This window comes from Xiphias gladius, chromosome 10, assembly GCF_016859285.1.
Source record: "Xiphias gladius isolate SHS-SW01 ecotype Sanya breed wild chromosome 10, ASM1685928v1, whole genome shotgun sequence".
NCBI lineage: Eukaryota > Metazoa > Chordata > Actinopteri > Istiophoriformes > Xiphiidae > Xiphias > Xiphias gladius.
This window is the reverse complement of record NC_053409.1, coordinates 22211494-22239468: the sequence shown is the minus strand read 5'-3', so window position 1 is coordinate 22239468 and position 27975 is coordinate 22211494. Positions and strand designations below refer to the sequence as shown.

General features: G+C 44.1%; 1 protein-coding gene across 1 annotated transcript; it reads left to right on the top strand.

Annotated features, from left to right (window-relative positions):
• paplna (papilin a, proteoglycan-like sulfated glycoprotein) lies at positions 1 to 27975 on the top strand. The gene is made up of 27 exons (XM_040136349.1): positions 1 to 82; positions 1843 to 1905; positions 2857 to 2960; positions 6175 to 6235; positions 6544 to 6646; positions 6884 to 7014; positions 8875 to 8998; positions 9231 to 9311; positions 9447 to 9619; positions 10147 to 10270; positions 10417 to 10543; positions 12945 to 13149; positions 14705 to 14881; positions 15049 to 15199; positions 15667 to 15747; positions 16800 to 16995; positions 17277 to 17361; positions 17973 to 18099; positions 18681 to 19197; positions 20972 to 21130; positions 21239 to 21366; positions 23502 to 23556; positions 23801 to 23947; positions 25401 to 25528; positions 25765 to 25873; positions 26543 to 26718; positions 27242 to 27975. The coding sequence occupies exons 1-27, from the start codon at positions 2 to 4 to the stop codon at positions 27400 to 27402; spliced, it is 3774 nt and encodes a 1257-aa protein (XP_039992283.1). The 5' UTR covers position 1; the 3' UTR covers positions 27403 to 27975.

The window sequence follows — 27975 nt, the reverse complement described above, 5'->3', positions numbered from 1 at the left end:
GATGCGGGGACCTCGCCGGGGATTTCTCAAGAGCCCAGTGGTCCAAGGTAGAGAACCCCCTCCGACCCGAGGAGACGTCAGGGTGAGTGCTCAGCCTCGGTCCGGGTCGGCGCCGGAAAGACTTGCGAATTCATTCCGAGCAGAAAACGAGAAAAAACAGAAACGGTTGCCGGTCCCGGGCTCGCAGATGTCAGGATACCGGAGGCCGGGACCGGGTTTTTAGTGGCTTCCTTTCACCCTGCCGCGTCCGACGGGGACGTGCCGTTCCACCGTTGAGCATATGCGCTGGATTGGAGGAGTTTGGCTCCGAAACCCGGACTAGAAGCCGAGCTAAACGACGGTTTCCCAACGTTTACTGCTCTTCATTTCGGCTACCGCAGAAATCAGCGATTTGTCGATGGTCCTAAAATGAAAGGACAACATTTTTTATTTTTTATTTTGTTGCCTCGGGTTTATCATTTAAAGTCACGTATCAAGCCAAAACGCCAAACCTCCACTGATTTCAGCTTCTCGAGGTGTTGTCTTGCTGCTTTTCTCTGCTTCATTTGATTGTGTATTGAATAACTTTGGGTTTCGGACCTCACCCTGGGCTTCACTAGGTTCTGACACTTTATAGACTAAACAACCGATAGAATAATTGGGGGTGTTTGTGTGTTGAGAGAGATGGACCGGGCGCGCTGACCGCCGGTCCCCCGTCCTCTCTGACACAGGCGGTCCCCCTGTCAGCCACGGGCAGGGGGACCTTCCTCACAGTGGGGGCATGTGGTGGCCATGGCTACTCGAGCCAACAAACAAACCCCCCCCCCCCCCCACATCCCCACCCCACCACCACACACACACACACACACACACACACACACGCAGGAAACCCTCCATTTGCCCCACTCCACATGCAACAGAAGAATCCAGAGCTGCAGGCAAAAAAAAAAAAAAACAATGTTTTCGTTATCAATTTATTTGTTGATCATTTTCCCCAAGCAACCGATTTATTGTTCGGTCCAGAGAAGACAGAAAATAGGGGAAAACCTCCGAGGGGACCTCTTCAGATGGACCGGCGGTCCGAAGCTTTACTGTCACAGGAGACTAACAAAAGCGGCATGGATGAAGATTTGAGGGTGACACTGTCACCAGTCATTTTTAGGTCACTTATGCTTAAATACGAGAGAAATAGAAAATTAAAAAAAACAATGACATTACCAAAAGTGTTTGCTGATTATTTTCTGTCCATCGATTAACTCAACGATCGACTAATAACTTGCTCCTCTGTGGACTGAGGAAAAAATCAATCTCTATATTTCCTTCTCTCCGAAACCTCCGCGTAAACTCGGCCTTGTGCGGCGGTCGAAAGAAGCAACAGCTGCGAGGTTTTCCCCCTGACACCCACTCTACCGACCAGACACCCCCCCCCCCAGACCTGAGCCAGATCCAGCCTTCTGATCATCCGCTCCGGTTGGTCGGCCGTGACAACCAACCGAACCCCGCAGAACAAGCCGTCGCATCAGGTCGAGTTCGCTGATCTACAATGAATCGTCGCTACGCGCTGATTTGTCCGCTGACTTTTGAGGAAACGCCGCAGGGCAACGACAAAAAGATGTGTCCAGCTGATTCCTTTTTTTTATTCTTTAGTTTTGTTTGGGGAAGTCCTGCAGCCCCTTCCTGCCCTTATACACCTTTTCTCTTTTTTTCTTTTTTTTTTTTTTTGCCCAAGTTGGCAGGTGGTGTCTCACATCAATTACTGTTTCCACTCGTGCTGCCCTGGCTTGCTCCTGAAAAAGTTGCTCAATGTGTAATAGCCTCTACCAGTCATAGTGACTAACTCTGGATTTCTTTCTTCTTCTCCAGGCAACAGTGACGATGCTCCTGCCTCTGGTAATCCTGCAGCTGCTCTTGGCCCCAGCGCTCTCGGTAAACTCCCGGCGGATCCCCTGAAAATGAATACACACGAATGAAAAAAAATAAATAAATAACGTGTGTTGCGTGCAAAAGTCGCCATCCACCAGAACCGCAGACATCAGTGTCTAATATAGAAATATAGTATCCAAACTTTCCTTTTTTTTTCTTTTAAATCAGTGCAGTTTGTGCAGCGTTACAGGGGTAATGTAGAGCTGCCAACAGGTAATCAAATAATCGATTAGTTGATCGATAGAAAAATTAATCGGCAGCTATTTTCTTTATCCGTTAATCCTTTAGGACATTTTTCAAAGAAAAAATGCCCCCCCCCAAAAAAAACAAATGATGGTTGCAGGTTCTAAGATGTGAGGATTTGGTGCCTTTCCTTTTCTTAAAATTGTTGTAAACTGAATATCTTTGGTCCTTGGACTGTTGAGCGGACAAAAGGAGACATTTAACGTCGTCACCCTGGGCTCCGAGAAATTCTGATCGACCTACAGTAATGAGTCATCGAGAAAGTAATCGGCAGAATAATCAATTGTAATCGTAAAAAAAAAAAAAAAATCAGTAATCGTTTGCTGTGGCCCTGGTGTAATGCCTGCAATTCAAATGGTCTGTGAGTGAGATTTCGGCTGAGACATAGTGGTTATATTTCATTACATCATGACAGATATTTGGCTTTTTGTGGAATCACCACAGAAACTCTACACATTGTCGTTGTCAACAGTCCCACCTCAAGGTCCATTTACAAGCCGCTCTGGAGCTTTCAGTCGTCCTCCCCAGCCGACGTTTAGCGTTCAGAGGTTTAAAAGGTCAATTCTTGATCCCCGAAACACCGGTCGAAACTTTCCAACCAGCAGCCAATGTTTGATTTGGTGTGAAGGCAAAGACAACAACTTTATATCCCACGTTCGTGTAGATTTTTCCACTGTGACCTCGTCTATAAACTGCTGTTTTCGGCTGCAGGTGCCTGGCGTGGATCACTGGGACTCGTGGGGTCCTTACGGAGAATGCAGTCGCAGCTGTGGCAGCGGTGTGACCATGAGAACCAGACGTTGTATCACTCACAGGTGGGTCTCCTGCCCACACGGTTATCTGTTTTCTCCATCTACATATGCACCAACATGTCCGCGCACGTGTACAAGCGCACACGCTCTCTATTTGACAAACCCAGCTCATCGTGAGGCCCTGAATTCACACGCACAGCTTTATTTATTATCCCCCCCCCCCCTGTGTGAATAAAGCTAATTGTGAGGTTCAGACTGTGTCTTGATTGTAGAAGAATGCCTTGGAGTCACAAGGACGTGGGCTTGTCTTACATCCAAAACAGATCTCAGGGAGGGGCCCTGTAACATTTAAAGGACCTCTCTTTACTGGGTGTTGCCCGTTGGCTGCTGAAGAAGGTCAAACGTGGGATGAACCTTTCTTTTCTTCGGCTCATCATTTTAATCTGCCGCAGATGTGTTTTTTTTTGTTTTGTTTTTTTTTTTTAAAGCATCACTGTGTTGAATATGGTTTCTGTCCATCTTGGGTTTGGTTTTGAAATGACTCTCTTCTTGCGTCTGACGAGATAGGACAGAGTGAGGAGTCATAAGGACGTGCTTTCGCTGTTGTTGCCAGCTTACATTGTAAATGCTCTGTTCGTAGCTGTTATTGCTGGAATCCAGCCGGCATGTTGCCTCTTGTCACACATAAAGCGATGTGTATTAATGATGTGAGAAGTGGTATGTCTTGCTTTGGTTGCCAAGTACCAATATATTGATGTAAAAATACTCAAGTAAAAGTAAAAGTCCTGTATTTTCATCAAAATATACTTTAAGTATCAAAAGTATTTAAAAAAAAAAACTACTAAAATGGCCCCTGTGAATGGTACATTGTTACATTTCTCTTTTTTAGATTGTTAATACTGAAACATCAGTGCATAAGCGGGACTTTACTCTTCTAGCTGCTGTAAATGGAGCTAAAGTTTCAACAGCTTCATGTACAGTTCAGTCCGGTTCGGTCTGGTCCAGTGGTCCCCGATCTAAGGCCGGGCCCATCCAAAGGGTCACAAGAGAAATCTAAGCTCTGCTACACACTTTTTCTCTATCTCTCTCTCTCGTCTTTGCTTTTATGGTGAAATGTAGGATAATGTAACTTCTTTGGGCCTGAATGAAACCGTTCGAAGTTTAAAGGAAGGACACAAGTCACCAGCCAAAAACGTTGGGAAACAGCGGCTCAATCTTTAAAAAATGTGTTGTGTTTTATAAGCTAAGCGTAAGTGGTTTTTTTTAATGTAAAATCGGATTCTGTAAAGTAGCTATAGCTTTCAGATAATTAAAGTGAAGTCAAAGTACAACATTTCTCTCTGAAAAGTAGCGGAATAGAAGTATGAAGTAGCATAAAATGGAAATAATCAAATATAGTACCTCAAAAGTGTACTTACGTACAGTACTGGAGTTATTGTTCTTATTACTTTCCATCACTGCCGTGAATGTCTAATTAAATGTCACTGCTGCTGTGATTTCTTCCTAAGCTTCCAAACTAATCCGATAATTTTCTGTTCAAAAGTCATCTGTCATTCATCAGCCGCGTTTGCTTTGTTTGCTGCGTTTTCTGGCCGTAAAATGCTCAGCAGAAAGTAGGTGTGCTTCAGTAAGTGGGAAATAAGTCTGAGGGGAATTTGATAAAAAGGACAAGTTTGATTTTGTTTTTTTTTGTTTTTTTTTTGAAGGACGATGCCCACTAGACACAACACGTCTGCATTAACGTTTCCCTAACATGCCCAAACAGTTTTCGGATTCACAATGTTTGATATTTGATGCATTTCTGTGCCGGCAAACCGCCAGAAAATGTTAGTTTCCTGGACAGATCTATGCTCGATGCACGTTTTGATGTTTGCCACCCGTCCGTTTACCCGTGCTCCATTAGATGCTGGTTTTCAACATGTCCATGCAGCCAGCCAGTGAGTCAGTCCGTCTGTTACCGACGCTGCTTCCCCTCTTGAACCGAATGATGAATAATTGGCGAGAAGTCCTGCCCACTCCTACCCAGCCGGATGAACTCTGTCACATCTTGTCTGCCAAGTTTTCCCTGAATTACACCTTTAAATACTATGATTTGACAGGTTGAATCATTGTTTGCTTTACAGGAACTCCCATTTCACCATACATCCACTTTAATGTAAAATACCTCACTCACATTTTAAGGTGCTTGTCAGTAAATTACTGTTGTCATTTAGTCTGTTATGGGCTGTAATCAATTTTTTAAACATTATTTGTGTGATCAATAATTTTGCACAAATATCTGTTGCTTTCTCCACCTTCCCGTTCGGTATCCTTTTAGACTGAAAGTGCATTTCGATGCTCCAAATGTTTTATTTTCCCTCTCCAGGTGGAAAGTTGAGGGCTGGATGTTGTGAACGACTGTTTCCGACGTGTTTTAGTTTCAGTTTTGTTGCGCTGACAGGACCGTGTCTGTGGTTTTTTTTTAGGCTTAAAGGCAGGTACTTTTGGAGGTGACTTAATCGTGAGTTATCAGCATGACTGGAAGGGAGGGCGGCAAAACAATCTGCTGCTTCACAGTTCACCGCTGTGCAAGGGCGCGGATGTCTGTGCAAAGTTCGGGTTCAACAGTGCTGATGTTGAGGCTTCTGCTGTGCTGAGGAGTCCGTTTTTTATAGGCACAGATTAAAGAGGAATGCCTCTTAATGTCAGAGCTGAGACTGGTTATTTCTGCACTCCCAGACGGTTTGTATTTGCATACGTGCGCTTGCAGTCTCACCTAGTCATTAACTGCTTCTGCGTCACGGTGATGACCCATAAAGCTTTAATGCAACGCTAGTCAGGAAAATATGCCAAGCTGGTAGGTGTGGAGTGTGAAAGAAGTGGGCATTTAGGAGGCATATGGGAGGTCTGATTAAAGAGGCCATCCTGCTGTATCATGGGAGATGAACTGTATGTCTGAAGTCCAGAATACCTCAGCCTTTGCTGGACGGATTTTGGCCACTCCTCTTCTAATCTGTCTCTCGCAAGTCCTCCAGCTTTATTTGAAGTACAATGCTAAGTCATCGGAGAGCCCCTTTAAAAACCGAGTAGATTGACATGTCACGTGTGGCTTGTTTTACTCGGACAGTCGGCTCTCGCAGCTTCGTAAAGAATATATCCGCTGGTGTCCGCTTTAGGAGGAACCACTTCATCCCCTGGTTGTTTAGACGATTCGGTAAAAAAAAATCTGCATCGGGGTTAATCTATGAAAACACAGGCCTTTAGTGTCTCATATTCATGCTCAATTTCCTACATACAGGACTGATGGTGGACACAACTGTGTTGGACCAGATAAGTCCTACCGCTCCTGCAACATCCAGGTGAGCGAACGTCGCTGAAAGAAAAATCAACTTCTTTTTCCCTTTGGCACGTTTAAGTGCCAAACTCTGCATCATTTTAGGATCAGTGTGTGGCCTATGAATGTGCCTATAGATGAATGACCGCCAACTTCAAAGTGAATCAAAGAATCATCTGTAAATATTGTACATCTTCCCTATTCAAACAGACCACACATACATTATTTTTTTTACAAGCTCTCTTTATTGGATGTTTTGCTTCATTTTAAGCCTGAAGTCTTTCTGCTTAATTAACCTTTGACCCCTCCGCTGCCTCCCACTGTGCCTCTCAGGACTGTCCAGAGGGATCGAGGGATTTCCGTGAGGAGCAGTGCTCCCAGTTTGATGGGACTGACTTCCAGGGGAAACACTACAAGTGGCTCCCGTATTATGGAGGTCAGAGGCAAGGCGGAGAGGAGTGGACGGTGTTCGGCCGTTGGTTTAGAACTTTTGTACTGACATGACTATAAAGCGGGTAACGTAAACTGCCCAAGATACATGTACGTGTGTACATGTACAAATGAAGCTAAGGTTCCGTGATTACAGAACATAGATAAATAGATGTTAAACAGTTACATTAACTGAAAAAAGAAACTTACTTTCGTTGTAAAAAGATTCTCGTCTCTCTGACAGCTGAGAACCCCTGTGAGCTGAACTGCATGCCAAGAGGAGAAAACTTTTACTATCGTCACCGCAGCGCCGTGGTCGACGGTACACCCTGTCACCCAGGGCGGAGGGATGTTTGTGTGGACGGAGTCTGCAAGGTAGGCCACACGGAAAAATGAAAACGCAAGTAATAGCTGACAAAATGCCGTGAAATAAAAAGTGGAAAAAACTACAAGAAGAATAAAAAAAAATTTAAAAAGGGGGAAGCGAAGAGGAGGTTTCAGGGAGAGTCCAGAGAGGTCTAGTCTCTTAATGTGGTAATCAGGATTTTCTGTATTTCACAATCCACCAATTTCTTGGATCGTTGGCCGAAAAGCTAGAGACAATCTTGCAATGGGATCACACCAGCCGCAACGCCCGCCAACATGTTGACGTTCCGACCCATGAGTGCTCAGCAGTCATTACTGCATTGTTACACGAGTGCTCAGTACTCACGAGTCGGGCTACACCCACCTTCAAAGCCTTCATTTTGAAATCAGCTACACACCTGTAAGGTTTCCTAACTGGCGCGGTGACACAATCTGTGTGTCACCGCACACACACACACACACACACACACACACACACACACACACAGACTCACACTGCTAAAACAGTACCACCCCCACTGTCGCGACTGGTAATAAAAGCTGCTTGTTGACATAATAGTTGCAAAATCAGATGGAAATCTTGGAAACAACCACCTTCAAGTCCACCAGTAGTTAAACAATGTGTATTACTTTACAATGTGACTACAATTACGTCTCGGTTCTTATACAGTGTGTTTGTTTCTGATGTGCACGGTTACCCGACAAAAATAGGATAGGAATAGTTTGAGATTGTGGGAAAATACACCTATTAGCCTTCCCGACTACTTCGTGGTAACTTCCTGGAGTCTCCCCTCGTGTCTTGCCAGCGTCTCAGAGCCAAGAAACAGCTCAGCACATAACCCGCTTTGGTTTTTGTGACGGATTAAACAAACAAGATATAATGTACTTGGTTAGATTCAGAGACGCTGTTAGTTAGATTTTCATACTGCAAAAAAAAACAAACCCATAAAAAACGACCAATTTCCAACATGGTGTTGCAGATTTCTGGACATGATTAGTCTGTTCATCCATATATTTATTGTTTCAGTAAATCAAAGTAACAGGGATAAAATATCTCAGAGGGTGAGTTCACATCTACACACAAACTCCTACTTCACCTCATTAATTGGAGTGGACACAGCCAGAGGAGCTGAGCTGCAGGATCAGAGATTAGTTTCACTATGTGGTAATGTCAAACACTTCATCTGTTCTCATTCTGCTCTTATGTAATTATTTCAGCCACCTGTTAACCTTTTCCTCATGAAACACCTCATCTATTTAACCTCTGACTTCCTGTCTTTAACACCTCCTCTGTGGAGAGCAGCTCTCTGAAATCCACCCTGTGCTCAAGACTTATTTTTGAACGTTCATTTTCCTCTCTTTTAAAAAAAAAATGTCTACAACCTCCAGCCCCAGAATTTTGTTGCTTGGTTTTAGGATTCATACTTTTTTTCCCACTCACATTTTATTCTTATCTTGATAAATCCGGTCTTGTGTTGGTCTCAGTCCTTGACCCTGCAATTCAGTGATTTTACTGTTGCCTTTTGGAAGGTTTATGTTGTAAAATTGACTAAACACCCGCTGAACATTTTAATGTGAAACTTTTATTTTCGTGCGGAAGGTTCCTTCTGGGCCACCTTTTCTTTTTTCTCTTTTTTTTCTTTTCAAAAAAATCCAATGAAGGTTTTAATCTCAGTGGAATAACATGTAAAGGCGATGACGCCGATGCATTTCTTAAGGCCAATACCAACATCAATAAACTGTATCAGACTGAATGCACAAAATTTGACGGATGATATTTTGCACTTGCATTTGATATACTGTACTGGACTTGACAGTTTTCATGTTGAAACCGAATCAGGTCATGCATACCTTTTTTTCCTTCTCCAGCGCCTGGGCTGTGACAACATGTTGGAGTCTCATCAGCAGGAGGACCCCTGTCTGCAGTGTGGGGGCAACGGCCAGTCCTGCCACAGCGTCAAGAACAGCTTTACCGTGCGCGACCTGCCGACCGGTACGATGCAGATTTTTAACGCGGACGCAGTCTGCCAGACGTTTTTCATTCACAAAATTTGTCGCAGCAATCAAACTGCCCTAACGCTGAGGTACCAGAAAGCTCTCACAGAGGCGTCATATTCTAAACTTGTGCCGGTGATTTGGCTCCTTTTTTTGTTTTTTGCATGGGTTTTGCAGCCATTTGTAGTTTATATGTGCGAAAAGAAAGAAATGTCTCATTTTCATCTCAGGCTACAACCAGATGTTCATCATCCCTGTTGGGGCCACCACCATCAGCATCAGAGAAACAGTGGCTACACGCAACTACCTTGGTAAAAGTGTTCGACTTTTTAGAAAACAAATTAGAAAAGTCAACAAAGAAATTTGTTTGAATTAAACGGTATGGACCCCAGTATGTTAGAATATGTACAATAACTGACAGAGGTTTAACTGCTCCGCATGGCCAGCTATCAAGAACCTGCGTGGCGAGTACTACCTCAATGGCCACTGGGTAATCGAGTTCTCCAGGGCAACGCCCATCGCTGGCACCATGCTGTACTACCAGCGAGGTGCTGAGGGTGACAACGTCCCTGAAACCATCATCGGCCGCGGCCCCACCACTGAACCCCTTGTTGTCGAGGTAAGATCACATAGGGTAGATATGAGATTGCCTTTGTCTGTCATGTATTTACAGTTTCTTTTCTTTGTCTGTCAAATCTTTAACTCCGGGTCTCTTAAGATGCCCTAAAGTCCCATATAGACTACAATGTTCATTGCAGCCTACATTATAAAATGCTGGACAGACTGAACAACAAATTGCTGACTTTGATTTTCTGAACATTACCATGCATTGTTTTTTGTAGAAGTGAGAATTTGGGCCCTACAGTGAGACTTTTCTAGAGGTCAGAAAGACACCAAAAACATTAGGAATCAACTTCTAGGGACCATGAACACACACCACATACTTCACAGAAATCTGCCCATTAGCTTTTGAGATATACTGTCATGGGCAAAGTTTTGACCTCAAGGCTGGGTTTAAGAAAAGACTGGGGAGTCAGTCACAACACAAGGGTTGATCCTCTGAGCACTGTTAATCTGAACCCAGGAACATGGCCGGGCGGTCAGTCAATTGATTGTTAATCTTCACGTACAACCCTCTTCTCTCAGCTGATCAGCCAGGAGCCAAACCAGGGGGTGGAGTATGAATTTTACCTCCCAAAGGGACGCTCCAGAGAGGGCTACTATTGGAGTTTTGGATCCTGGTCTGCCTGCAGCAGAGAGTGTGGATCAGGTTAGAGTCTCACACAGTTCTGTCAAAGCCTTTAAACATGTCTGGATACATGTTTAAAATCCTTATGTATTTCCCTTCCTTTCGGCTTTATAATCCTACCTCTTGGAAGATGAGACAACTCAGTTATCCGTCTTTTTCTTCATTAGGCTACCAGTCTCGGTTGGTCTTCTGCACCATTGATAATGAGGCCTATCCCGATTATCTCTGTGCATCTCTGCCAAGGCCACAGACCAACCGTACATGCAACCCCCATCCGTGCCCACAAATCCGCAGGTAAATTACAGTCAAATTCCACTGGTAAAATGTGTACTTTTAAAAGATTTTGGCGCCATCAAAGTTGATTTTTGTTCCACTGTAAGTAACAGAGAGAAGATGAGCTCATTGTTGTCCTTGTTACTTTTTTGTTTGTGCTCCTAAATTTGCTCAAGTGCCGAAAGTAACGTTCAGAGCAGTTTTTTGACTGTTGTTTGGTGTGTTACGACTGTCTGAAAGGATGGCGTACCTGTATCCACCACAGTTGTGGAGACCCTCAGAAAGACCCACATCCTATGTATTCAGGTAACACAGGGTCTGCGGTCGTAGTGTTAGCTTTAGGTGACTGCAAACACGGGGGGAGATCTGATCTGAATCATTACTGTCACTGATCACCGCTGATTTTTCCTGAGCATGCACAGAGGTTTTTAGTAAATCTCATACATAAAATCTGTCCTGTCCTTCACACTGACACCTGGAAAAAAAAAAAATTATTTAGCTACTAGCCTCTTAGAACGTGTCAAAATAGTCAAATAGATGTTGATTAAAATGTCGCAAACTCTCCTCCTTCAGATGTGTTTAACTCTAGTGTCTGTGTTTAGCGCAAAGCCTGTTCCTCCATGTGGGATGAGAACGAAGGCGTGGGGCAACCGTCAAGCTCAGAGATCTCCTTTCATCTTTTTAATGATCCTCGTCTGTCTTAGACACGTTCAACGTCCCTCCCCAGGGAGACCGAACAGTGATTTGACGCCGGGTTTCCACCAACGACCTCCTCCCTCTTTCACCTCCCCACACGTGGGCCCTGTACCTGATCCCTGAGCTGGGCTACTGCCTGATTGCTTTAGCAAACCGTAAAACTCTGTCCCTGTCCATTAATGTAGCTGATGTGCCGTGAGGTGTTCCTAGGTTAAAGGTCGTCATGCAGGGGGTGTTGGGGAGTGTGTGCGTATGAATGGGGCACAGCAGCGGTGGTGTGATAGTGAATAGCAGGGGCTTCAGTCAGTGACTCTCTGGTATTTCCTGCTTCTTTTCTTTGATGCTGCTGCTGCTCAGAAACCTGAGATGTTTATGAAGCTCGGGTGACACTAACTGCACCTTCGCTGTCTCTCGATTTAAAGATATCCTGCATGGAAGACCAGAAACAGTAGTAGTAACAGTAGCAGAAACAGTAATTTGAGCTGTGTGTGTGTGTGAGCTAAATTTGCAGCAGAGATTTGGGTGAGAGAATGCAAGCTTCTTTTTTGTTCTAGCAATTCTTTCCAGTATTTACTGCTTCTAGTAATTAGTGAAACTAACCAGGAGGTGAAAAATACTTTCTGTCTTTCAGCTGGGAGCAACTGGTGGCTGGGTTTCCTGGATTTTCTTTAACACTATAGTCTCCAAAAGGATGTGCTGTTTTTAACATAGCCACGAGTTCGGTAGTTTTATAGTAGCTGAGGATCAGTTTGGTTGAAACGATGCATCCTTTTATAAGCCTTTGCATTTTATTTGAAGGGTTTCATTCCAAAACACTGATTTATATCTGAATTAAGAACAGTTAAAAAATATATGTTGCTAAAACATTTAAATTTAAAATTCAAACTTTGCTGGAATGATGATTTGAAAAATCAATGAAATGATTTGTTGATGGACATATAATTTAACATTTCATCATTTTAATATTTACTGGTTCCAGCTTCTCAAATGCGAAGACTTTATGTTTTTCTTTCCGTTTTATATTTTTGCAAATGAATATCTTTGAGTTTTTGAATGTTAGTTGGACAAAACAAGCAATTTTTGGGCTCACTAGAAAATGCACTCATAGAGCACAGACCTCTGCCAAGGCCAACACCAAACAACATACACCAGACTTCAGAGGAAAATAATCTAATTCATAATAAATGATCCGGATCTGCCCGAAAATTTAATGGGTTCTTCCCTGGCCCATGCCCCATCCCTCCACCACGTTCAGTGCAAATCGGTTCAGTAGTTTTTGCGTAATCCTGCTGACAAACAAACAAACAAATAAACAAACAAACATGGCTGATTACATAACCTCCTTGGTGGAGGTAATCACGAAAATAATCTTCAGTTGTAGCCTTATATTCAACACAAGTGAGGTTTCAATAAAGAGCCGTCTCCCTTCATTGAGATGCTGTAGATTTTCCTGAATTTTCTGAAGGACATTCCCATACTGTGTATTGATGCTGCTCAGATATATTTACCTATAGGAGAAGGTGTCAATTTCAGCACCAAATCCGAACAGCAGCATCTGTCCAGAGAAAGTTGGACTCATCAGAGTTACATCTGTTGTCCCTCTCTCATCAGATGAAAACATATTTGTCTTTTGATTTTTGGAATGAAACCTCTTCCAGCATCTCTTGACTAGTACAACCCCTGACCTCTGCCTCCTGTCCCTCCTCCCTCCTGGTGGGTTTCCCAGCTGGAGAACTGGAGAGTGGAATACCTGCTCGGTCACCTGTGGCGGAGGCTCCCAGCTGCGCAGTGTGGAGTGCGTCTCCCATGATGCCTCGGGGCCCCGCGTGGTGGAGGATGCCATTTGCGCCGCCTACGCTGAGGCACCTCCGTCTCTGCAGACCTGCAACATGCACAAGTGCGCGGAGTATCGTGTGACCAGATGGAGTGCGGTGAGTGAACTGCGCTACTGCAGGCGACCACAGAGAGGTGAAGCAGAGTGAAATGGAATGAAATGCACCTGCAATCGAAATCATGCTTCTCACATGAGCTATATCAAATAATGATGTCAAATTTCCTGCAAAATACTTTTTAAAAAATTATTTCGCAGTTTGCAACTCTGGTTCTTGAACCAAACAAAGATCTCAAATGTAGCAGAACGTTCACAACCTATAGAGTAATCCTTCAGTTTATCTGAAAAAAATCAAACCACCGAAGCTGGAGAGACACGGTTTTCACTAGAAATATACAATAATTGAGGTTAGGTTTTTAGAGATAAATATGAGTCATTCCAGACAAGCAGTAAGATAGGTGACTTTGCTATCGTGTTCTTTCGGCTGAACAAAAGATGGGAAACATCAGGTTAAAACAGGTTAAAAATCGTCTTTGCTGAGCAGGAAGGTCGATGATTTTAACTCCAGCTGTTAGAATAATCCTGGAAATGTCTTCAAAATAGTAGTAAGTGTTTTCAAAAGACCTGTGGGGTTTTCTTTGTATTTATTTTTTTCAGAAATGAAATGCTTTGCTTCTCTGACTCAAATGCAAAAGTCTTAGATGTAAAACCGATAATTGCGTGAGAAGCCAAAGCGAGCCTAGAAAAGTCCTATAAGCCTAAAGCACACCACTAGACGCAAGGCGGGGACATATTTACATAGCGAGGGCAACCGATAGAATTACAGAATCTTAAAACGAAAGCTGCAGATTGCAGTCCAGATTTGTCCTCATTTGTCTGTCATGTTTGCAGCCAACCTTTTCGCATAAACTATGGTTATGAATTTAGCGAATAACGGTTTCCTCACTTTATTCTTCTCTTGCACCTTACTGACATTTCGGATGAGGCCAAAAGTGGTTTTGTCATGCTCACCCGCATGCTTTACGTTTGCCGCAGAGTAAAACAAATAAGCCGTGACACGAGCCGAATGCTTGCTCATTCTGCACGGATCCTCTGAAATGGCCCGGGCAAAATTATTGACACCCTGTGGCAGTGGTGATGAATAAGTGGATTGTAGTGATATTTCAAGCAGACTGTTGTCTTCAGTTAGTATCACAGGTGTCTTCCATCTTATAATCAGTCATTCAGCCTGTTTGAATAGAGAAAAAGTCCCCATTGTGCGGTTTGGTGTCATTGTTTGCACCACAGTGAACATGGACAAGAGAGAAAAAAAGAGAAGACAGTCGTCTGAGCAGATGAGGAAGATGGCAGTGATTGGCTCACAAAGGTGTGCCACAAAATATTAGGTTAAGGGTCCCGGCATTTATGTCCATGGCATTTTCATTTGTTTTATTATTTGAAGGTAATACGTTGCATCAAAAATCAAAAGCTATGTGTCTGTTTATTAAATATGGGATAGAGAATAGTGGATGCCGATTACTTCTGTTAGTTTCCACTTATTAAAGAGAAAATAGTTTTTTGGCCACATCTTTATATCATACAATATAACTCTAAGGTCTTAACATTCGAGAGGAGGTGTAGTATGTGTTTTAAAATCTCTGCCGCCGTCCCTGCAGTGCTCTGTGACCTGCGGTTCGGGTGAACGGACCAGACAAGTGACCTGTGTGGGCTCAGGTGGGACGAGGCTGGAGGAAACGTCCTGCAGCACGTTGCTCCGCCCGCCCGCCGTCCAGCCCTGCGAGATCGCCGCCTGCCCGGAACAGATCAGCTGGCACGTTGGAGAGTGGGGACTGGTGAGTCGGATGGGGAACAGCGAACACGAACAATACGTTGCAGTTATTTTGGCTGAATGTGAAGTATCATGTCATCATTTCTGTTGAGTCATCTTCCCCGCCGCAACGACTTGCGCGTTGAGTCGGACAGTTTTCGTCGGCAGTAATTCCTCTCCGTTTTCCGCCAGTGTTCTAAGAGCTGTGGCTCTGGTGCTCGAGAGCGCCAGGTGATCTGCTCAGACCGGGGGATGAACCTGTACCCGGTGGACCGGTGTAGCGCTCAACCCAAACCCGCCACAGTGGAGCGCTGCAACACACAGCCCTGCTACAGCCCACAGGGTGAGTATATACGAAATTGGCTCCTAAATTCTCATGCTCTATCATTTCTTTTAAACTTTCCCTCAGTCTTTATGGCAAGCGTGCACTTGGTCATGCTGAACGACGCGTTTCACGGGACATTTTCACGAGACCAAGTGTTCATTTACCGTTTACACTGCTCTTAACAGCCATGCAGCCCCTCCAGTTGTCTGTTTGTTAGCGGTTTCTGCTGTAACGATTGAAAACAAAAGAATAACTGAATGAGTCAATAAGAGCTAGGTAGTTAGCATGAACACCAGTGGTCGCATTTGTTGAAGAGACAAAAAAAAAAGAGTTATCACCTGCAGAAAATACGTGAGTAAAAAAACCTCAGTCTCATCACAGCATCATAGTTTCTGTCACTGTCAGCCTGCACCAAGATAAATCAACCGCTCACCTACATTATAAACTGAGCTCTTATTGGTTGTTGGTGTTTGTCCCGTGTGTAGTTGTCCCCAGCATCCAGGACCCACGAGGACATGACAGTATTCAGGCTGGCTTCCAGCCCTACGTGTCAGCTGAAGCTACAGGTCAGTCTCCCTCCTCAGTGTCCGTCTGTCGATCGGTAAGGTTTCCCGGACACGGTATCATTGATTTGTGTGTGAAACTAAGGGTGAGTTCAAAGCCAGCATGTTTTGAGTAGAAGGTGATAGGTATAAGCATCAGCTGGGATTGGCTCCAACCCCCCTGCGACTTTCTTTTTCTACCTCCTGTTTAATAGCTGTTTCATTGCCAGCTCCTTGTCGCTCCTGCTTGCTTTTTTGGCCAGCACAGACAGTTATGCCAGCCACTCTTTGGTTGGGGGGGGGGGTATTTGCTAAGAAGCTACTAACTTTTGTAACTGCAACCTGATCGTTTCACTAAAACGTAAAGTTTTCTCATCATGGTCTGGACCAAAGAAAACCAAACGCAGGTGTCAATGCACCCCCAAGAGTTCCCAGCCTCCACTTCCCCTGCACCCTCCTCCTCTCTGCTAATGTAACTCCTGTCACTTTGTCCCCATCAGCACCCCAGCCCACGCCCCCACACCCGTCCCCGTCCAGCCCCTGTCCCAGCACTAATTATCCAGGCCTGATTGACATGTTTTCAGGGGTCCACGGGCATTGTCGGCCTGATTAAAATATTTCCGAGGCACTGAAGTGTGCTAGTGCTGGCTGTGGTGTTTCTGGCATGTTCTGGCATTTTTCAGTGCCGTGTGCTGTCCCAGTGGTCAGGAATTTCAAGTTTGAGGTCTTGTGTGTGTGTTCACTTCATGTGAGATTATTTATTCTGAGCGCTTGTACTTCTTGTCCCAACGCATTCTCCACTGTTTTCTGCTTCATCCTCCCGTAAACAAATAGGTTGGTGAAGCTTTTGGTTTTAATATTTGTTCCTGTTTGGTTTCTTTTGTGTTTCAGCTTCATGTGAAATATCACCGTGTGGCCTCGAGCACAATAGCACAGACTCTATTGTAAATCTTTAAATCTATGTGTGACCTAGTCTATTGCTCCGTGTTGTCTTTTTCCGTTTGAAATGCGTGAACTGTGGGGTCTAGTCTGCATGTGCAACGTGTGAATTCTCCCCCTGCTTTGGTTCATCTCAGTCCGCAGGCCGGAGACAGATCCGACCCAGACGAACGCAGTCCACGACCCTCACAGCTCTGCCCCTGCCCTCCACTGTAGCCAGTCCTATTATGGCTGCTGCCCCGATGGACGCACTTCAGCTGGGGGTCCCCAGGGCCTGGGCTGCCCACAGGCCCCGGCTCCCACCCCTGTCCCGCCATCCTGCGCTCAGACGAGGTACCCAGCTCCGACCCGTCATTACTCTGTGGTTGAGGTTACGTATGGAGTCAGTTTTAGAGTCTTTGTCTGGGTGTCACTTTTATGGCTGTGTGACCACTCTAACCAGGGACCGTTTCACATTGCGCATGACCACATTAATTACCGCTAAATGACCGGGCTGAAGTTGAGGATTTCGTAGAAATGTCAAGAGTTGCACATTGTTTAGTTATTTTAGGCAGTACTTTCAGTACAAACAGTTTTATCGGTTGTACCTGCTCTCCTCCTGTCCTGTGTGCCAGTTATGGCTGCTGCCGAGATGGTGTGACAGCTGCTCAGGGCCCCAACAAGGAGGGCTGTGTGGAGTTTGTGGCCCCTGCACCCACTGTAAGCAAACACACATGAAATTGTTACAGTGTTTTTCAAATGATAGCAGGCTAGGACAGACTCTTCAAATTTACTGACCCGACCAACTATAATAAAAAAAAAAAGATGCCTGGTTATTGTCTGCTCAGAATAAAAAATGAGTACAAAAAAAAGTCCAGAATTAGATACACTTTTTGGGTACGGACAAATATTTTGCGTATTATTAGACTTGAATCATTTTCGGAGGGAGGGGGGGCATTTTAAGCCTTTATTAGATCGTGACAGTAGAGAGATGACAGAATGTGACAGAGTATGCAACAAAGGTCCCTGACCGGACACGAACCAGGGAGGTTGCAGTTAGGTAGCAAAGCTGAGTAGCAGAGCGACCTTAGCACTTTAGACAAGGTAACGGAAAGTGCCAGCTAATAAACATCAGTGACTGAAAGTCAAATACACAAAAAAGGAACAGCATGGAAAATACTGAGTAAATCAAATTAAAACATTGAGAAGAGATCTTTGAATTTCCTTCTCAGTATGTTTTAGTGGACATAATATTTTCTCTAACTTGTTTAGTGCGATGATTTTTTGTTCTTTTGGTTTTTCTTCTAATCTGTCATGACGCGTATCCTCAGGTTGCTCCTTCTCTCCCTACTGAGAATGCAGCACAGTGCCGAACCACCACCTACGGGTGCTGTTATGACCGCACTACACCCGCAGGAGGACCCAACGGAGATGGCTGCCCTAACCCACCAAACCACAGTAAGGGACTGAGGGAGCAAATGTACAGTCCCACACAACTTCTGGTTTTTTTGTCTCTTTAACCTCCTGTTTGTGCAGCGACGGTTTTTCTTCCTTCTTCGTCTTCAAATTACATTAATGAGCCAGTTCAGTACAACCACAGTCTTCCACTGTTGGTCATTGAGAAGCTCCATTTCAGAGGTCAGGTGTTTTGCTCACATGCGGTATTCCTCTAAAAGGAGAAAGAAATATTCACATTTCCTCCTCAAATTTTTCCAGGTGATCTGGAGATGTAACATTTGATCACCTGGATGTGATTAATATTGATATTATTTTTCTTTTGTAGTTATTTTTGGGGCATTTTAGAAAAGTAACCGGAGAAAGATGTGAAGAAATTGTCTTTTTACTACAAAAACTAAGGCTCAGATCCTAATTCCACTAGATAAAATCAGTGTTAGGAGAATAAATGTGTTAAGTTTTGTCTTTCCTCATATACTGCACAATAACATCATACAAGTCAAACCCTCCTTAAGGTAAAATGAGTGATTAAAAACAGATGAGTCAACATAATGACGACTTCGCCTGCTGTTTCTTTGCTGTAGTTGAGCGCTCGATCTGCTCCCTGCCTCGTGCTGCCGGCTCCTGCAGCAGCTGGGTATCGCGCTACCACTACGATGTCGTCACCTCCAAGTGTGTGCACTTCTGGTACGGAGGTTGCCACGGCAACAGCAACAACTTCATGACCCGGGCAGACTGCCAGAGTGCGTGTCAGGTGCCTGCGCCGAGCCAGCGGGGCCCGGGGCCGGTTGCTCCCGCTGGAGAGGCAACCTCTAGAGGAGAATCTACCCCTGGAAGGACCACATCTGGAAGGGGTACCACATCTGGAGCAGGCAGCTCATCTAGAGGAGGGTCTAGAGCAGGGGGATCCACTTCGGGTGGGTCAACAGGCGGGCAGTCACGCAACATGGGGAGGATTTTCACAGTCCAGGGAGGTTCGACCAGCGGCAACAGCAGACAGGCCACAAGCGCTGCCACACATGCCCACAATGGTAGAGTCTACCTGCGGGGACGCCGGCCTTCACCTGTCACTGCTGCACAGCACAGCGGCCCAGCTGCGAGGTAAGACCCCGAAGAACCAGGGAGCACGGCGAAAAAGCTCATTCCCTGCTCCAACCCTGCCGTCACTGGCCTCACAATGCTGTTCCCACCCCTGTCGAAGGAGCCCCAATCCACACCGCCCTAACCTGATTCTGAGTAGGGCCAAAGAGTGAGCTGAGGGAGATTGGAATACCGTCCGAAGACAAATTATGTGCATCATTCACTCACCCCCAGAATATGATGAATATGAGGTTGATGTTAAAGTTCTTTAATCATGTTTTACATTTGTACAAATATTCACAGCCTGCATGTCAAGACACGACAAACCAGATCTAGGATGCACCACAAACATTTTCAAATAATACAACAAAAAGTCAAAAAATGGAGGATACCAGTTCACAACTTGATTTTTAAATGTCTTCAGTAAAAATTTATCAGTTACTGATGAAGCATCTGTAAATGTAAAAGACTAAATCTTGGCTTCTTTTCCAAGCTTTTGAGACAAAGTTAGCTAACTTAAAGAGTAACTTAACACCCCCTGAAAAGTTTGGTTTAACTGACCGCCGCTGGTTTAACTTCTCACCTTTGCTGCAGTGATGTACAAGTGTACACCGGGACGTGTCAGTACACTGTGAGGCCACTGTTGGTTGTGGTTACACGTACGACAAAAGCACGCCCAGCCACACCCGACCCCACCCACCGGTAATACTTTCCGTGGTCAGAAACTCTGTCTTTCCAGGCTGGTGTTGAGTTACTCTTTAAAGACATTATATTAAACAACCATTTCCATTTTGTATCATCTGTACAAACAGAATATTTCATACGTGCTGTGCTGTATTTTACGCAACATGCTCTTCATGTAGACGCACATCATTCTTGTGATGCTAATATAACCTAAACCCTTGCTTAGTAATCACACTGCAGCTACTTCCAGCTCCACAGACTCTCACTTTCACGCCTGCTTAAGTAGAAACACCTTGTTTTTTCCTTTAACCTCGACAAAATGGCGGGGGACGTCGATAACCTTACAGCGACCCTAAACGGACAGCTCTTCTTTTTAATGCTTCTGGGACTTTTCACCGTCTGTCTTGAGTTAATCTTGGTCGTCTTGTGCTTATTTGCGCCTGCTCCCCTTACTGTGCCAGGCGGTGCCGCCTGTGGGCTTTGTGTTTTCACCTTGATGATCAAACTAATAAAGGTTCTGCTTCATGTCATTTTATGTGTGTCGTCACTAAAACCCTGTCTTTTTCCACCTTACATTTGTATAGTTTTGTGTATTAGCTACATTCAAGGATTAAGCCTTCATTGGGAGACATTCCTTGTCAGCTTCTTGCTGGGAACTCACTGTAGGTTATATTTGGTGAAAGGAAAATTACCCTTTGTCTCTTTGTGTGTCAGCATCACTTTTGATTTTTAACGTTTGTCGATTTGTAGTGTCTAAATTTGTGGGTTTGCGGCGCTTGTCTCGTCGGTTTTCATGTTGCGCGGGCCTTTTGTGTTCCAAAGCTGGGTTTCTTTTCTGTCTTTTCCCTCTGAGCTTTCTCTGACCAACTTCTGAAGCCAGGTTGTGGGCGCTCTTTATGCCTGCTTTGGTGACTAGTAATAAAAGTACCAACAGTAGAGCATAAAGTGACTCTTCTTCATTCTCTTCCTCCCTTCAATCTTCACTTTCTTTGTTTTCCATCTTTATTCCTTCCTTCCTGTTCCTCCCTCCTTCGATTCCTTCCTTCCTTCCTTCTTTCCCTCCTTCATTCCTTCCTTCCTTCTGTCCTGGTATCTCCTCATGTTTCCTCAGTTTGACCCTCGGTGAAGTGACCATCGATAAGACTGACCCCTCCACAGTGGAAGCTTTAGTTGGCCAGACAGTTGTGCTGCCCTGCAGAGTCAGCCCGCCGCCATCCTCCACTGTCATCGTGGCGTGGAGAAGAGATGGTGTCCCTCTGTCTACTAACAGGTCAGTAAAACACACACACACACACACCGTGGCTTACTATACATTTAATTTTGCTTTCTGTCAGTGTTTGTGATTATTCTTTTACGTTTTTATTAATATTTTCGACAGGCATCACCAGCAGCCCAATGGTTCCCTGTTGGTTGGTCCTCTCAATAAGTTAGACTCGGGTTGGTTTTTGTGCGTGGCCACTCGGGAACGTGAGCGAGACCACCGCTACATTTACCTCTCTGTCTCAGGTAACGTTGTACATTTGCATTCATTTAACAAATACATTATACATTAGATTCACTATAGAACATTCCCTAAAGGAATCGCTCTACAGTGAGATCTTACAATACACATTCTGTATATGCACTAAGTCATTTGATTGAAGAGCCAATTATGTTTACATTATTATTTATGGGATTAAGACATTTATTCTTTTAAATTCATGGTCAGAATTTGTGAACCAACTGTAGATGTGATACTTGAGGATATAAATGTTTTTTTATCATTTTCTTTTTATCATCAATTTACAATTTTTTACCAGTTTTTTTTCAGGTTTTAGTTACCAGGTTAGTATACATATATTAAAAAACACACGTAGATGTACAGTGCATTCAGAAAGTATTAAGACCCCTTCACTTTTTTCACATTTTGTTATTTTGCAGCCTTATGCTAAAATCGTTTTGATCCGTTTTTTTCTGTCTTCAATCTACACTCGGTAACCAAATAATGACAAACTGTAAACAGAACTATAAAATAAGACATTTTTGCAATTTTGTTTAAAAGGAAAAAGTGAAATATCACATTGACATATAATTCAGACCCTTTGCTATGACATTTGAAATTTAGCTCAGGTGCCTCCCATTTCTCTTGATCGTCTTTGAGATATTTCTACCCCTTTATTCGAGTCCACCTGCGGTTACATTAGTTTGACTGGACATGATTTGGAAAGGCACACACCTATCTGCATAAGGTCTCACAGCTGACAATGCATGTCAGAGCAAAAACCAAGCCAAGAGGTCGAGGGAACTGCCCGCAGAGACGGGATTACGGACGCCTCCGTAATTCTCAAATGGAAGAGGGGGAGAAGGGCCTTGGCAAGAGAGGTGCCCAAGAACCCAATGGTCACTGTGGCTGAGCTCCAGAGATCCTCTGTGGAGATTGGAGAAACTTCCAAAAGGACAACACTCACTGCAGCACTCCCCCAGTCTGGGCTTTATGGCAGAGTGGCCAGATGATCCTCTCCTCAGCGAAAGACACATTTAAGCTGCTTGTATTTAGCAAAAAAGCACCCAAAGGACTCTCAGACTGTGAGAGATAAGATTCTCTGGTCTGAGGAAACCAAGATTGAACTGTTTGGCCTCAATTCTAAGCGTCACGTCCGGAGGAAACCAGGCACCAATCATCACCTGCCCAATACCATCCCAACGGTGAAGCATGGTGGTGGCAGCGTCATGCTGCAGGGACAGGGAGACTGGTCATAGTTGAGGAGAGCTGAATGGAGCAAATCAGAGAGATCATCAATGCGAACCTGGTCCAGAGCCCTCGGGACCTCGGACTGGGCCAAATGTTCACCTTCCAACAGGGCAATGACCCTAAGCACGCGGCCAAGACAACACAGGAAAGGCTAAGTGGCCCAGCCAGAGCCCTGACTTGAACCCAATTGAACAACTCTGGAGAGACCTGAAAGTGCCTGTCCACCGATGGTCCCCGTCCAACCGGAAAGAGCTTGTGAGGATCTCCAGAGAAGAATGGCAGAAAATCCCCAAATCCGGGTGTGCAAAGCTGCGTCATACCCAAGAAAACTCGAGGCTGTGATCATTACCAAGCTGCTTCAACTAGTGTCTGAATTCTATGTCATTGTGATATTTCAGTTTTTTCCTTTTTTAATAAATTTGCCAAATATTCCAAAATCCTATTTACCCTTTGTTATTCATGATTGGCCTATTGAGTGTAGATTGATGAGGGGTAAAAATGAATTGAAACGATTTTAGCATAAGGCTGCAACATAACAAAAATGTGAAAAAAGTGAAGGGGTCTGAATACTTTGCGAATGCACTTATACATAGCAACAGTGCGGAAAGTCCAGTAAGTTCCAGACTGTATTTATAAAGATTAGAGCGCTGTAAGAAAGCTTCTGGAAACACTTTCACCCAGTGTCCAATCACCTAAATGGGACGAGATCCAGTCAAACCCTCATTTGACCGACTTTGACCCCAATTATTTCTTCACACGTAAATCCCGACGACTGGGGTGCAGCCCTGATGTCACAGATGATGTCAGAACACGCTGAGTCTTTACGCATGATGTGTTAATGTGAAATTATGTTAGTGAATTACGACAGGAGCGCACCCTTTCTGTGTCCAATCACGTGTGTGTCTCATAGAGGGATCACCTCAGCTGATTCCTACCCCGCTCCCCAGAGATGGTCCATTCCCTCGGTAAGAAAAATCTCTGTCGTCTGTCCACACATAAAAGCCTCTCTAAATGTTCCTTTCGTGAAACAGAAAGTGGAGATACTGAAGATTATAGACACACCCACCTTAAGATGTGGACAGTGTCAATGAACCTCAACATTCTGAAGTCTTTCTAGTGTCCTGTCTCACGTACGTTGAACGCGCGGAGCTGTAAATGATGAAGCGGCTACTGACGTCGGCTCTCCGTTCCTGCGGCCCTTTCTCTCAGGTTCAGCATCGACCGCTCGAGCTCATCTTTGCTGGAAATGCGAGCGGGACAAACTGCCAGACTGCCCTGCACGATTGTCCCTCCCTCAGCTCTGCAGTCTGTCAGCATTCAGTGGACAAAAGATGGACAGACCCTCAGTGACTCCAGGTAATTCTCATTCTACTCTACTAATTTATGCAGCTGCTATGTATTTTGGATTCCAAGGCATTGTCAAAAGTCTAAAAAGTAAAAGCAGATATTTTATGATGTGAAAGGTACGAGACGGCAAAAAGATGGTCTTGTAGTCAGAAAAATTGAAAGAAGGTTTCAATATATCCTCACTCAGAGTAAAGGACCCTGGTTTTGCCTCAATTAAAGATAAAAACTAAAAGATCATTACACAAATTTTGGCAATTCTAAATCAGATTTCAGTTGTGATTGTAATCCTTAAAGGTTGTAACTGTGACCCCAAAATAAATGGTTCCGTACATGTTTTTCAACCGGTGTTTGTCAGTCCACCACTTTGGTCCAGACTGAAATATCTCAAGACCTGCTGGATGAATTGCCATGGAATTTTGTACAGACGTTTGCGTTCCCCAGAGGATGAATCCCAATGAGTTTGGTGATCCTCTGACCTTTCATCTAGCAACACCATGAAGTTGATATTTGTGGATTAAGTGAAATGTCTCAACAACTATTGAATATATTGCCTCGAGAATCGGAACAGACATTCATGTTCTCACCTGGATGAATTGTTATAACTATGCTGGTCCTCATGTAGCGCCATCATCAGGTCAGGTCAGAATTTGAATTTATCCAATACTTTGGTTTATGACCAAAAACCTGTAAAATCCCATGGCATTCTCATCAGCCTCAGCCGCTTTTGGTGTTCAGGGCTAATTAACAGATGTTAGCATGCTAAGACTAAGATGGGGAATATGACAAACATTGCCTGCTAACCGTCAGCATGTCAGTCACACCCTCACCGTGACCGTGCTAGCAGGCTGATGTCAGCATTTATCCTAAAGAACCTCTGTGCCAAAGTACAGCCTCACAGACCTGCTAGCATGACTGTAGGCTCTTAGTCTTGTTTTAATATCAATATATATCGTAAAGTAATTGTGACAGTGCAAGAAGAGCCACGGTCGGGTCACGGTATGCCTCTCAGCATGTGTCAGCAGCCCTAGTGTCAGTTTTTCTAAAACGTGTGGCCACTGACTTGTCCTATAAACCCATAAGAGGCTGCTACTTGTCCACAGCGTGTCACTTCTTGAACATTTGTCTCCTTCGTTGTTTTCCTCAGGACAAACATGCGTATGCTTTACATCAGCCCCTCACTCTCGAGGTTTAGCTCCCGTTGTACATTAAAAAAAGCATCTTCCTCCTGTTAGTAGAAGCAGATTATTTTCGTTGTGTCGTCAAAATAAACACGGCAATAAACTACTGCTGTTAAAAACACTCTTTTCACATTAGGGCTGCATGCAATATAAACATTCTAGACAAGCCTTGCTCCTTGGTTGTGCAATAGTAATAATAATAATCATAATAGAACCACAGCGACTGCCCTTTCTGCTCTAGCTGTGAGTGTGGACAGGGGTCCTGACTGACTGCTGTGTTGCAGGTTTACCCAACACTCGGATGGTACCCTGATCTTTGGCGCTCTCAAGTCTGACGACTCTGGCGTCTACACATGCACGGCCTCCAGTCAGCAGCAGCTGGAGCAGAGGCAGCTGCAACTCAGAGTCCAAGGTGTGTTTTAGTGTGACATCCAATTAGCACATTATGTCCACTACCATGTGCCAGAGACGACAGATTGAGCTACTGGACTTTTTAGCTCTACTGATGTTGTAGTTTCACATAGTTACCGGCAGATGGCAGAAAAGGTCATAAGCTAATCATTATAAACGTTTATGAGGGTATAAAGATTTTTAAATAGAAAAGAAAAGTTAATTCTATCTGATCGTTTTTCTGACTTCACTGTCCAGCGGACCTGAGGATCACTACGGCTCCTAATAACATCCAGGTGTCTGAGGGCAGCACGGCTCTGCTCCCCTGTGTGGTGTCAGGAAACAACATCAATATCGGCTGGTCCAGGTAAAACTGAACGTGAATGTGCCTGCAGTAGTTATCTTTTTAGACCTCATGTTGAATGTGACACTTGGAGAGTTTGGTATCTAACAACTGTAAAAGGGACACAAATTTAAAAAAAAAAAAAAGTTTTTAAATGGTCTATATGGTCATTTTTATTTGAAAGATATTCGGGTGATATTTGTCTTTTCGAGATTGGAAAAAAAAACTTTATGTGATTCATATGTTTTCATAAACATTTACATGATCACAAAGTTCATAACTCATAAAGCCCAGTTATAACCATAAGACAAGAGAAGCTTGAACTCACAAAAAGTTATGTAGTCTTTCTGTGGAGTTACTCAAAAAGAAAGTCTAAGATGCTTAACAAGAACGGGATTTGTATAAGTTTTAATTTGTCTTTTTCTTCCGTTGAGGTTGGTGTAACCGGATTTTTGTAAAAAACGTCTGTAAATATTAATTCTAGTCAAAGATGACCCGAGCAGTGCCTCAGTTCTCTTACTTTAATCTTCAGTGTATCAAGTCAGAATCTTGTGGACCTCAAAAAGACAAGCTCGTTTCCAGGAAGAGGAGGATTTCAACGCTGCCATTACACAACAGCAGTTTAAAAAAAGGTACACGAGGCTCTTGTGCCTCAGCTGACTTTTCATTGTTAAACTTCTTCTTTTCCTACAGAAATGGTGTTCCGGTGCGTCCAGATGGTCGTAACATCCTGACCTCATCTGATGGCAGCCTGATCCTAAACAATGTAAAGCCCTCAGATGAGGGCACCTACACCTGTAATGCGTACACTGGCATCTACTCTGTGAGCGCCACGGCCGAAGTGAGGGTCATCAAAGACACACAACAAGGTGAGAAATGATGGTGTACGCATTTAGAAGAAAAAAAAAGAAATCGCTGTTTGAACTAGATTCACCAGATTCCCCCTCCATGCCACCGCACGAACATGAGAAACAATCAGAAAAACGATTGTCTGCGGATGGGTAAAATTTGTTTTAGCTAATGGTTTATCACTTTCCAATCTTCTTCTGTTCGGAAGATTGGAAAGTGCGTGGCGAAATGTTTTCACCGCCCAGGCCCAGCAATCGTACTGACCTGCTCATTCATTTCACTTCATTATTCTACTATTTGAATTGCTGAAAGAAAAAGAAAAAAAAAAAAAATGAAAAAACTGGAGATGTGCGCAGTGATTCAGAAGTCTGCAGCCGGGATAGTGAGGCCCCTGAAGGTGATGTTGGAACAAAAAAGGTGACCAGTGCAGGTGAACGAAGCAGGAGAAATAAAGATCAGCACAATGTTCTGCTGTACTGATCGGATTTTACGAGGCACGGAAACAAAACTAAAGCGGACTGCCTTTCATTACTGCCGTTGCAGGTTTTGATGTGCCGCCAGAATGCGTGGACCAGCCTGAGCTTGCCAACTGCGAGCTGATAGTTTACGCCCGACTCTGCTCCAACTCCTACTACTCCAGTTTCTGCTGCGCCAGCTGTGCCAGGCACTCACAGAGAAACGACAGGTTTGGTCAGCTGGGCTAAGGCCGCGGAGGGGTTTAAAAACTATGGGGCAGGCGGTTTGCGTTATGGACGACAAGCATTTTTAAAACCCCAACTTTCAACTCTGAACCGCTGCATTTGCCAAAAGGACTTAAAAAAAACCCCACTCATATCTGACCAGATTGTCATAATTCAAGGATGCAATATAAAAGGGACTGATTACTGTAGGTGTAGGTAAATCTGTGAACTAGGAGTCGTTCTGCAGTGAGTTCTTTGTTCAGGGAGTCTGTGCCTTAAAATGTTTGTACCATTTAATGTTGTAAAGTCTGTTGAATGTAATGAGGCAGAACTCAGACCTTCTCTTTCGTTCTTCTCTGTCACATTTTTGAAATTAAGTTATTACTCACTGGACCTACTGTACACGTTCTCTGTTTTTTAGAGAATCATATGGCTTTTTCTTTGAGGTCATTAAAAGGATTTAACATATTGTGAAACTACTCCATATCTGCTGTAGTTTTGGCTTCTATTTTTTTAAGCAATATTTTGACACTTCATTGATTCTGTTGCTGATTCTGTGACGTACATGGAGCTCCTACCAGACTGTGTTTATTTTTA

Bases quoted from the DNA above. Each gene is read 5' to 3' on its own strand.
- paplna (XM_040136349.1), top strand. From the start codon at position 2: ATGCGGGGACCTCGCCGGGGATTTCTCAAGAGCCCAGTGGTCCAAGGT. The intron at 9,312-9,446 runs GTAAAAGTGTTC...CCGCATGGCCAG, and splicing joins GGCTACACGCAACTACCTTG to CTATCAAGAACCTGCGTGGC. The intron at 21,367-23,501 runs GTAACGTTGTAC...TGTGTCTCATAG, and splicing joins CATTTACCTCTCTGTCTCAG to AGGGATCACCTCAGCTGATT.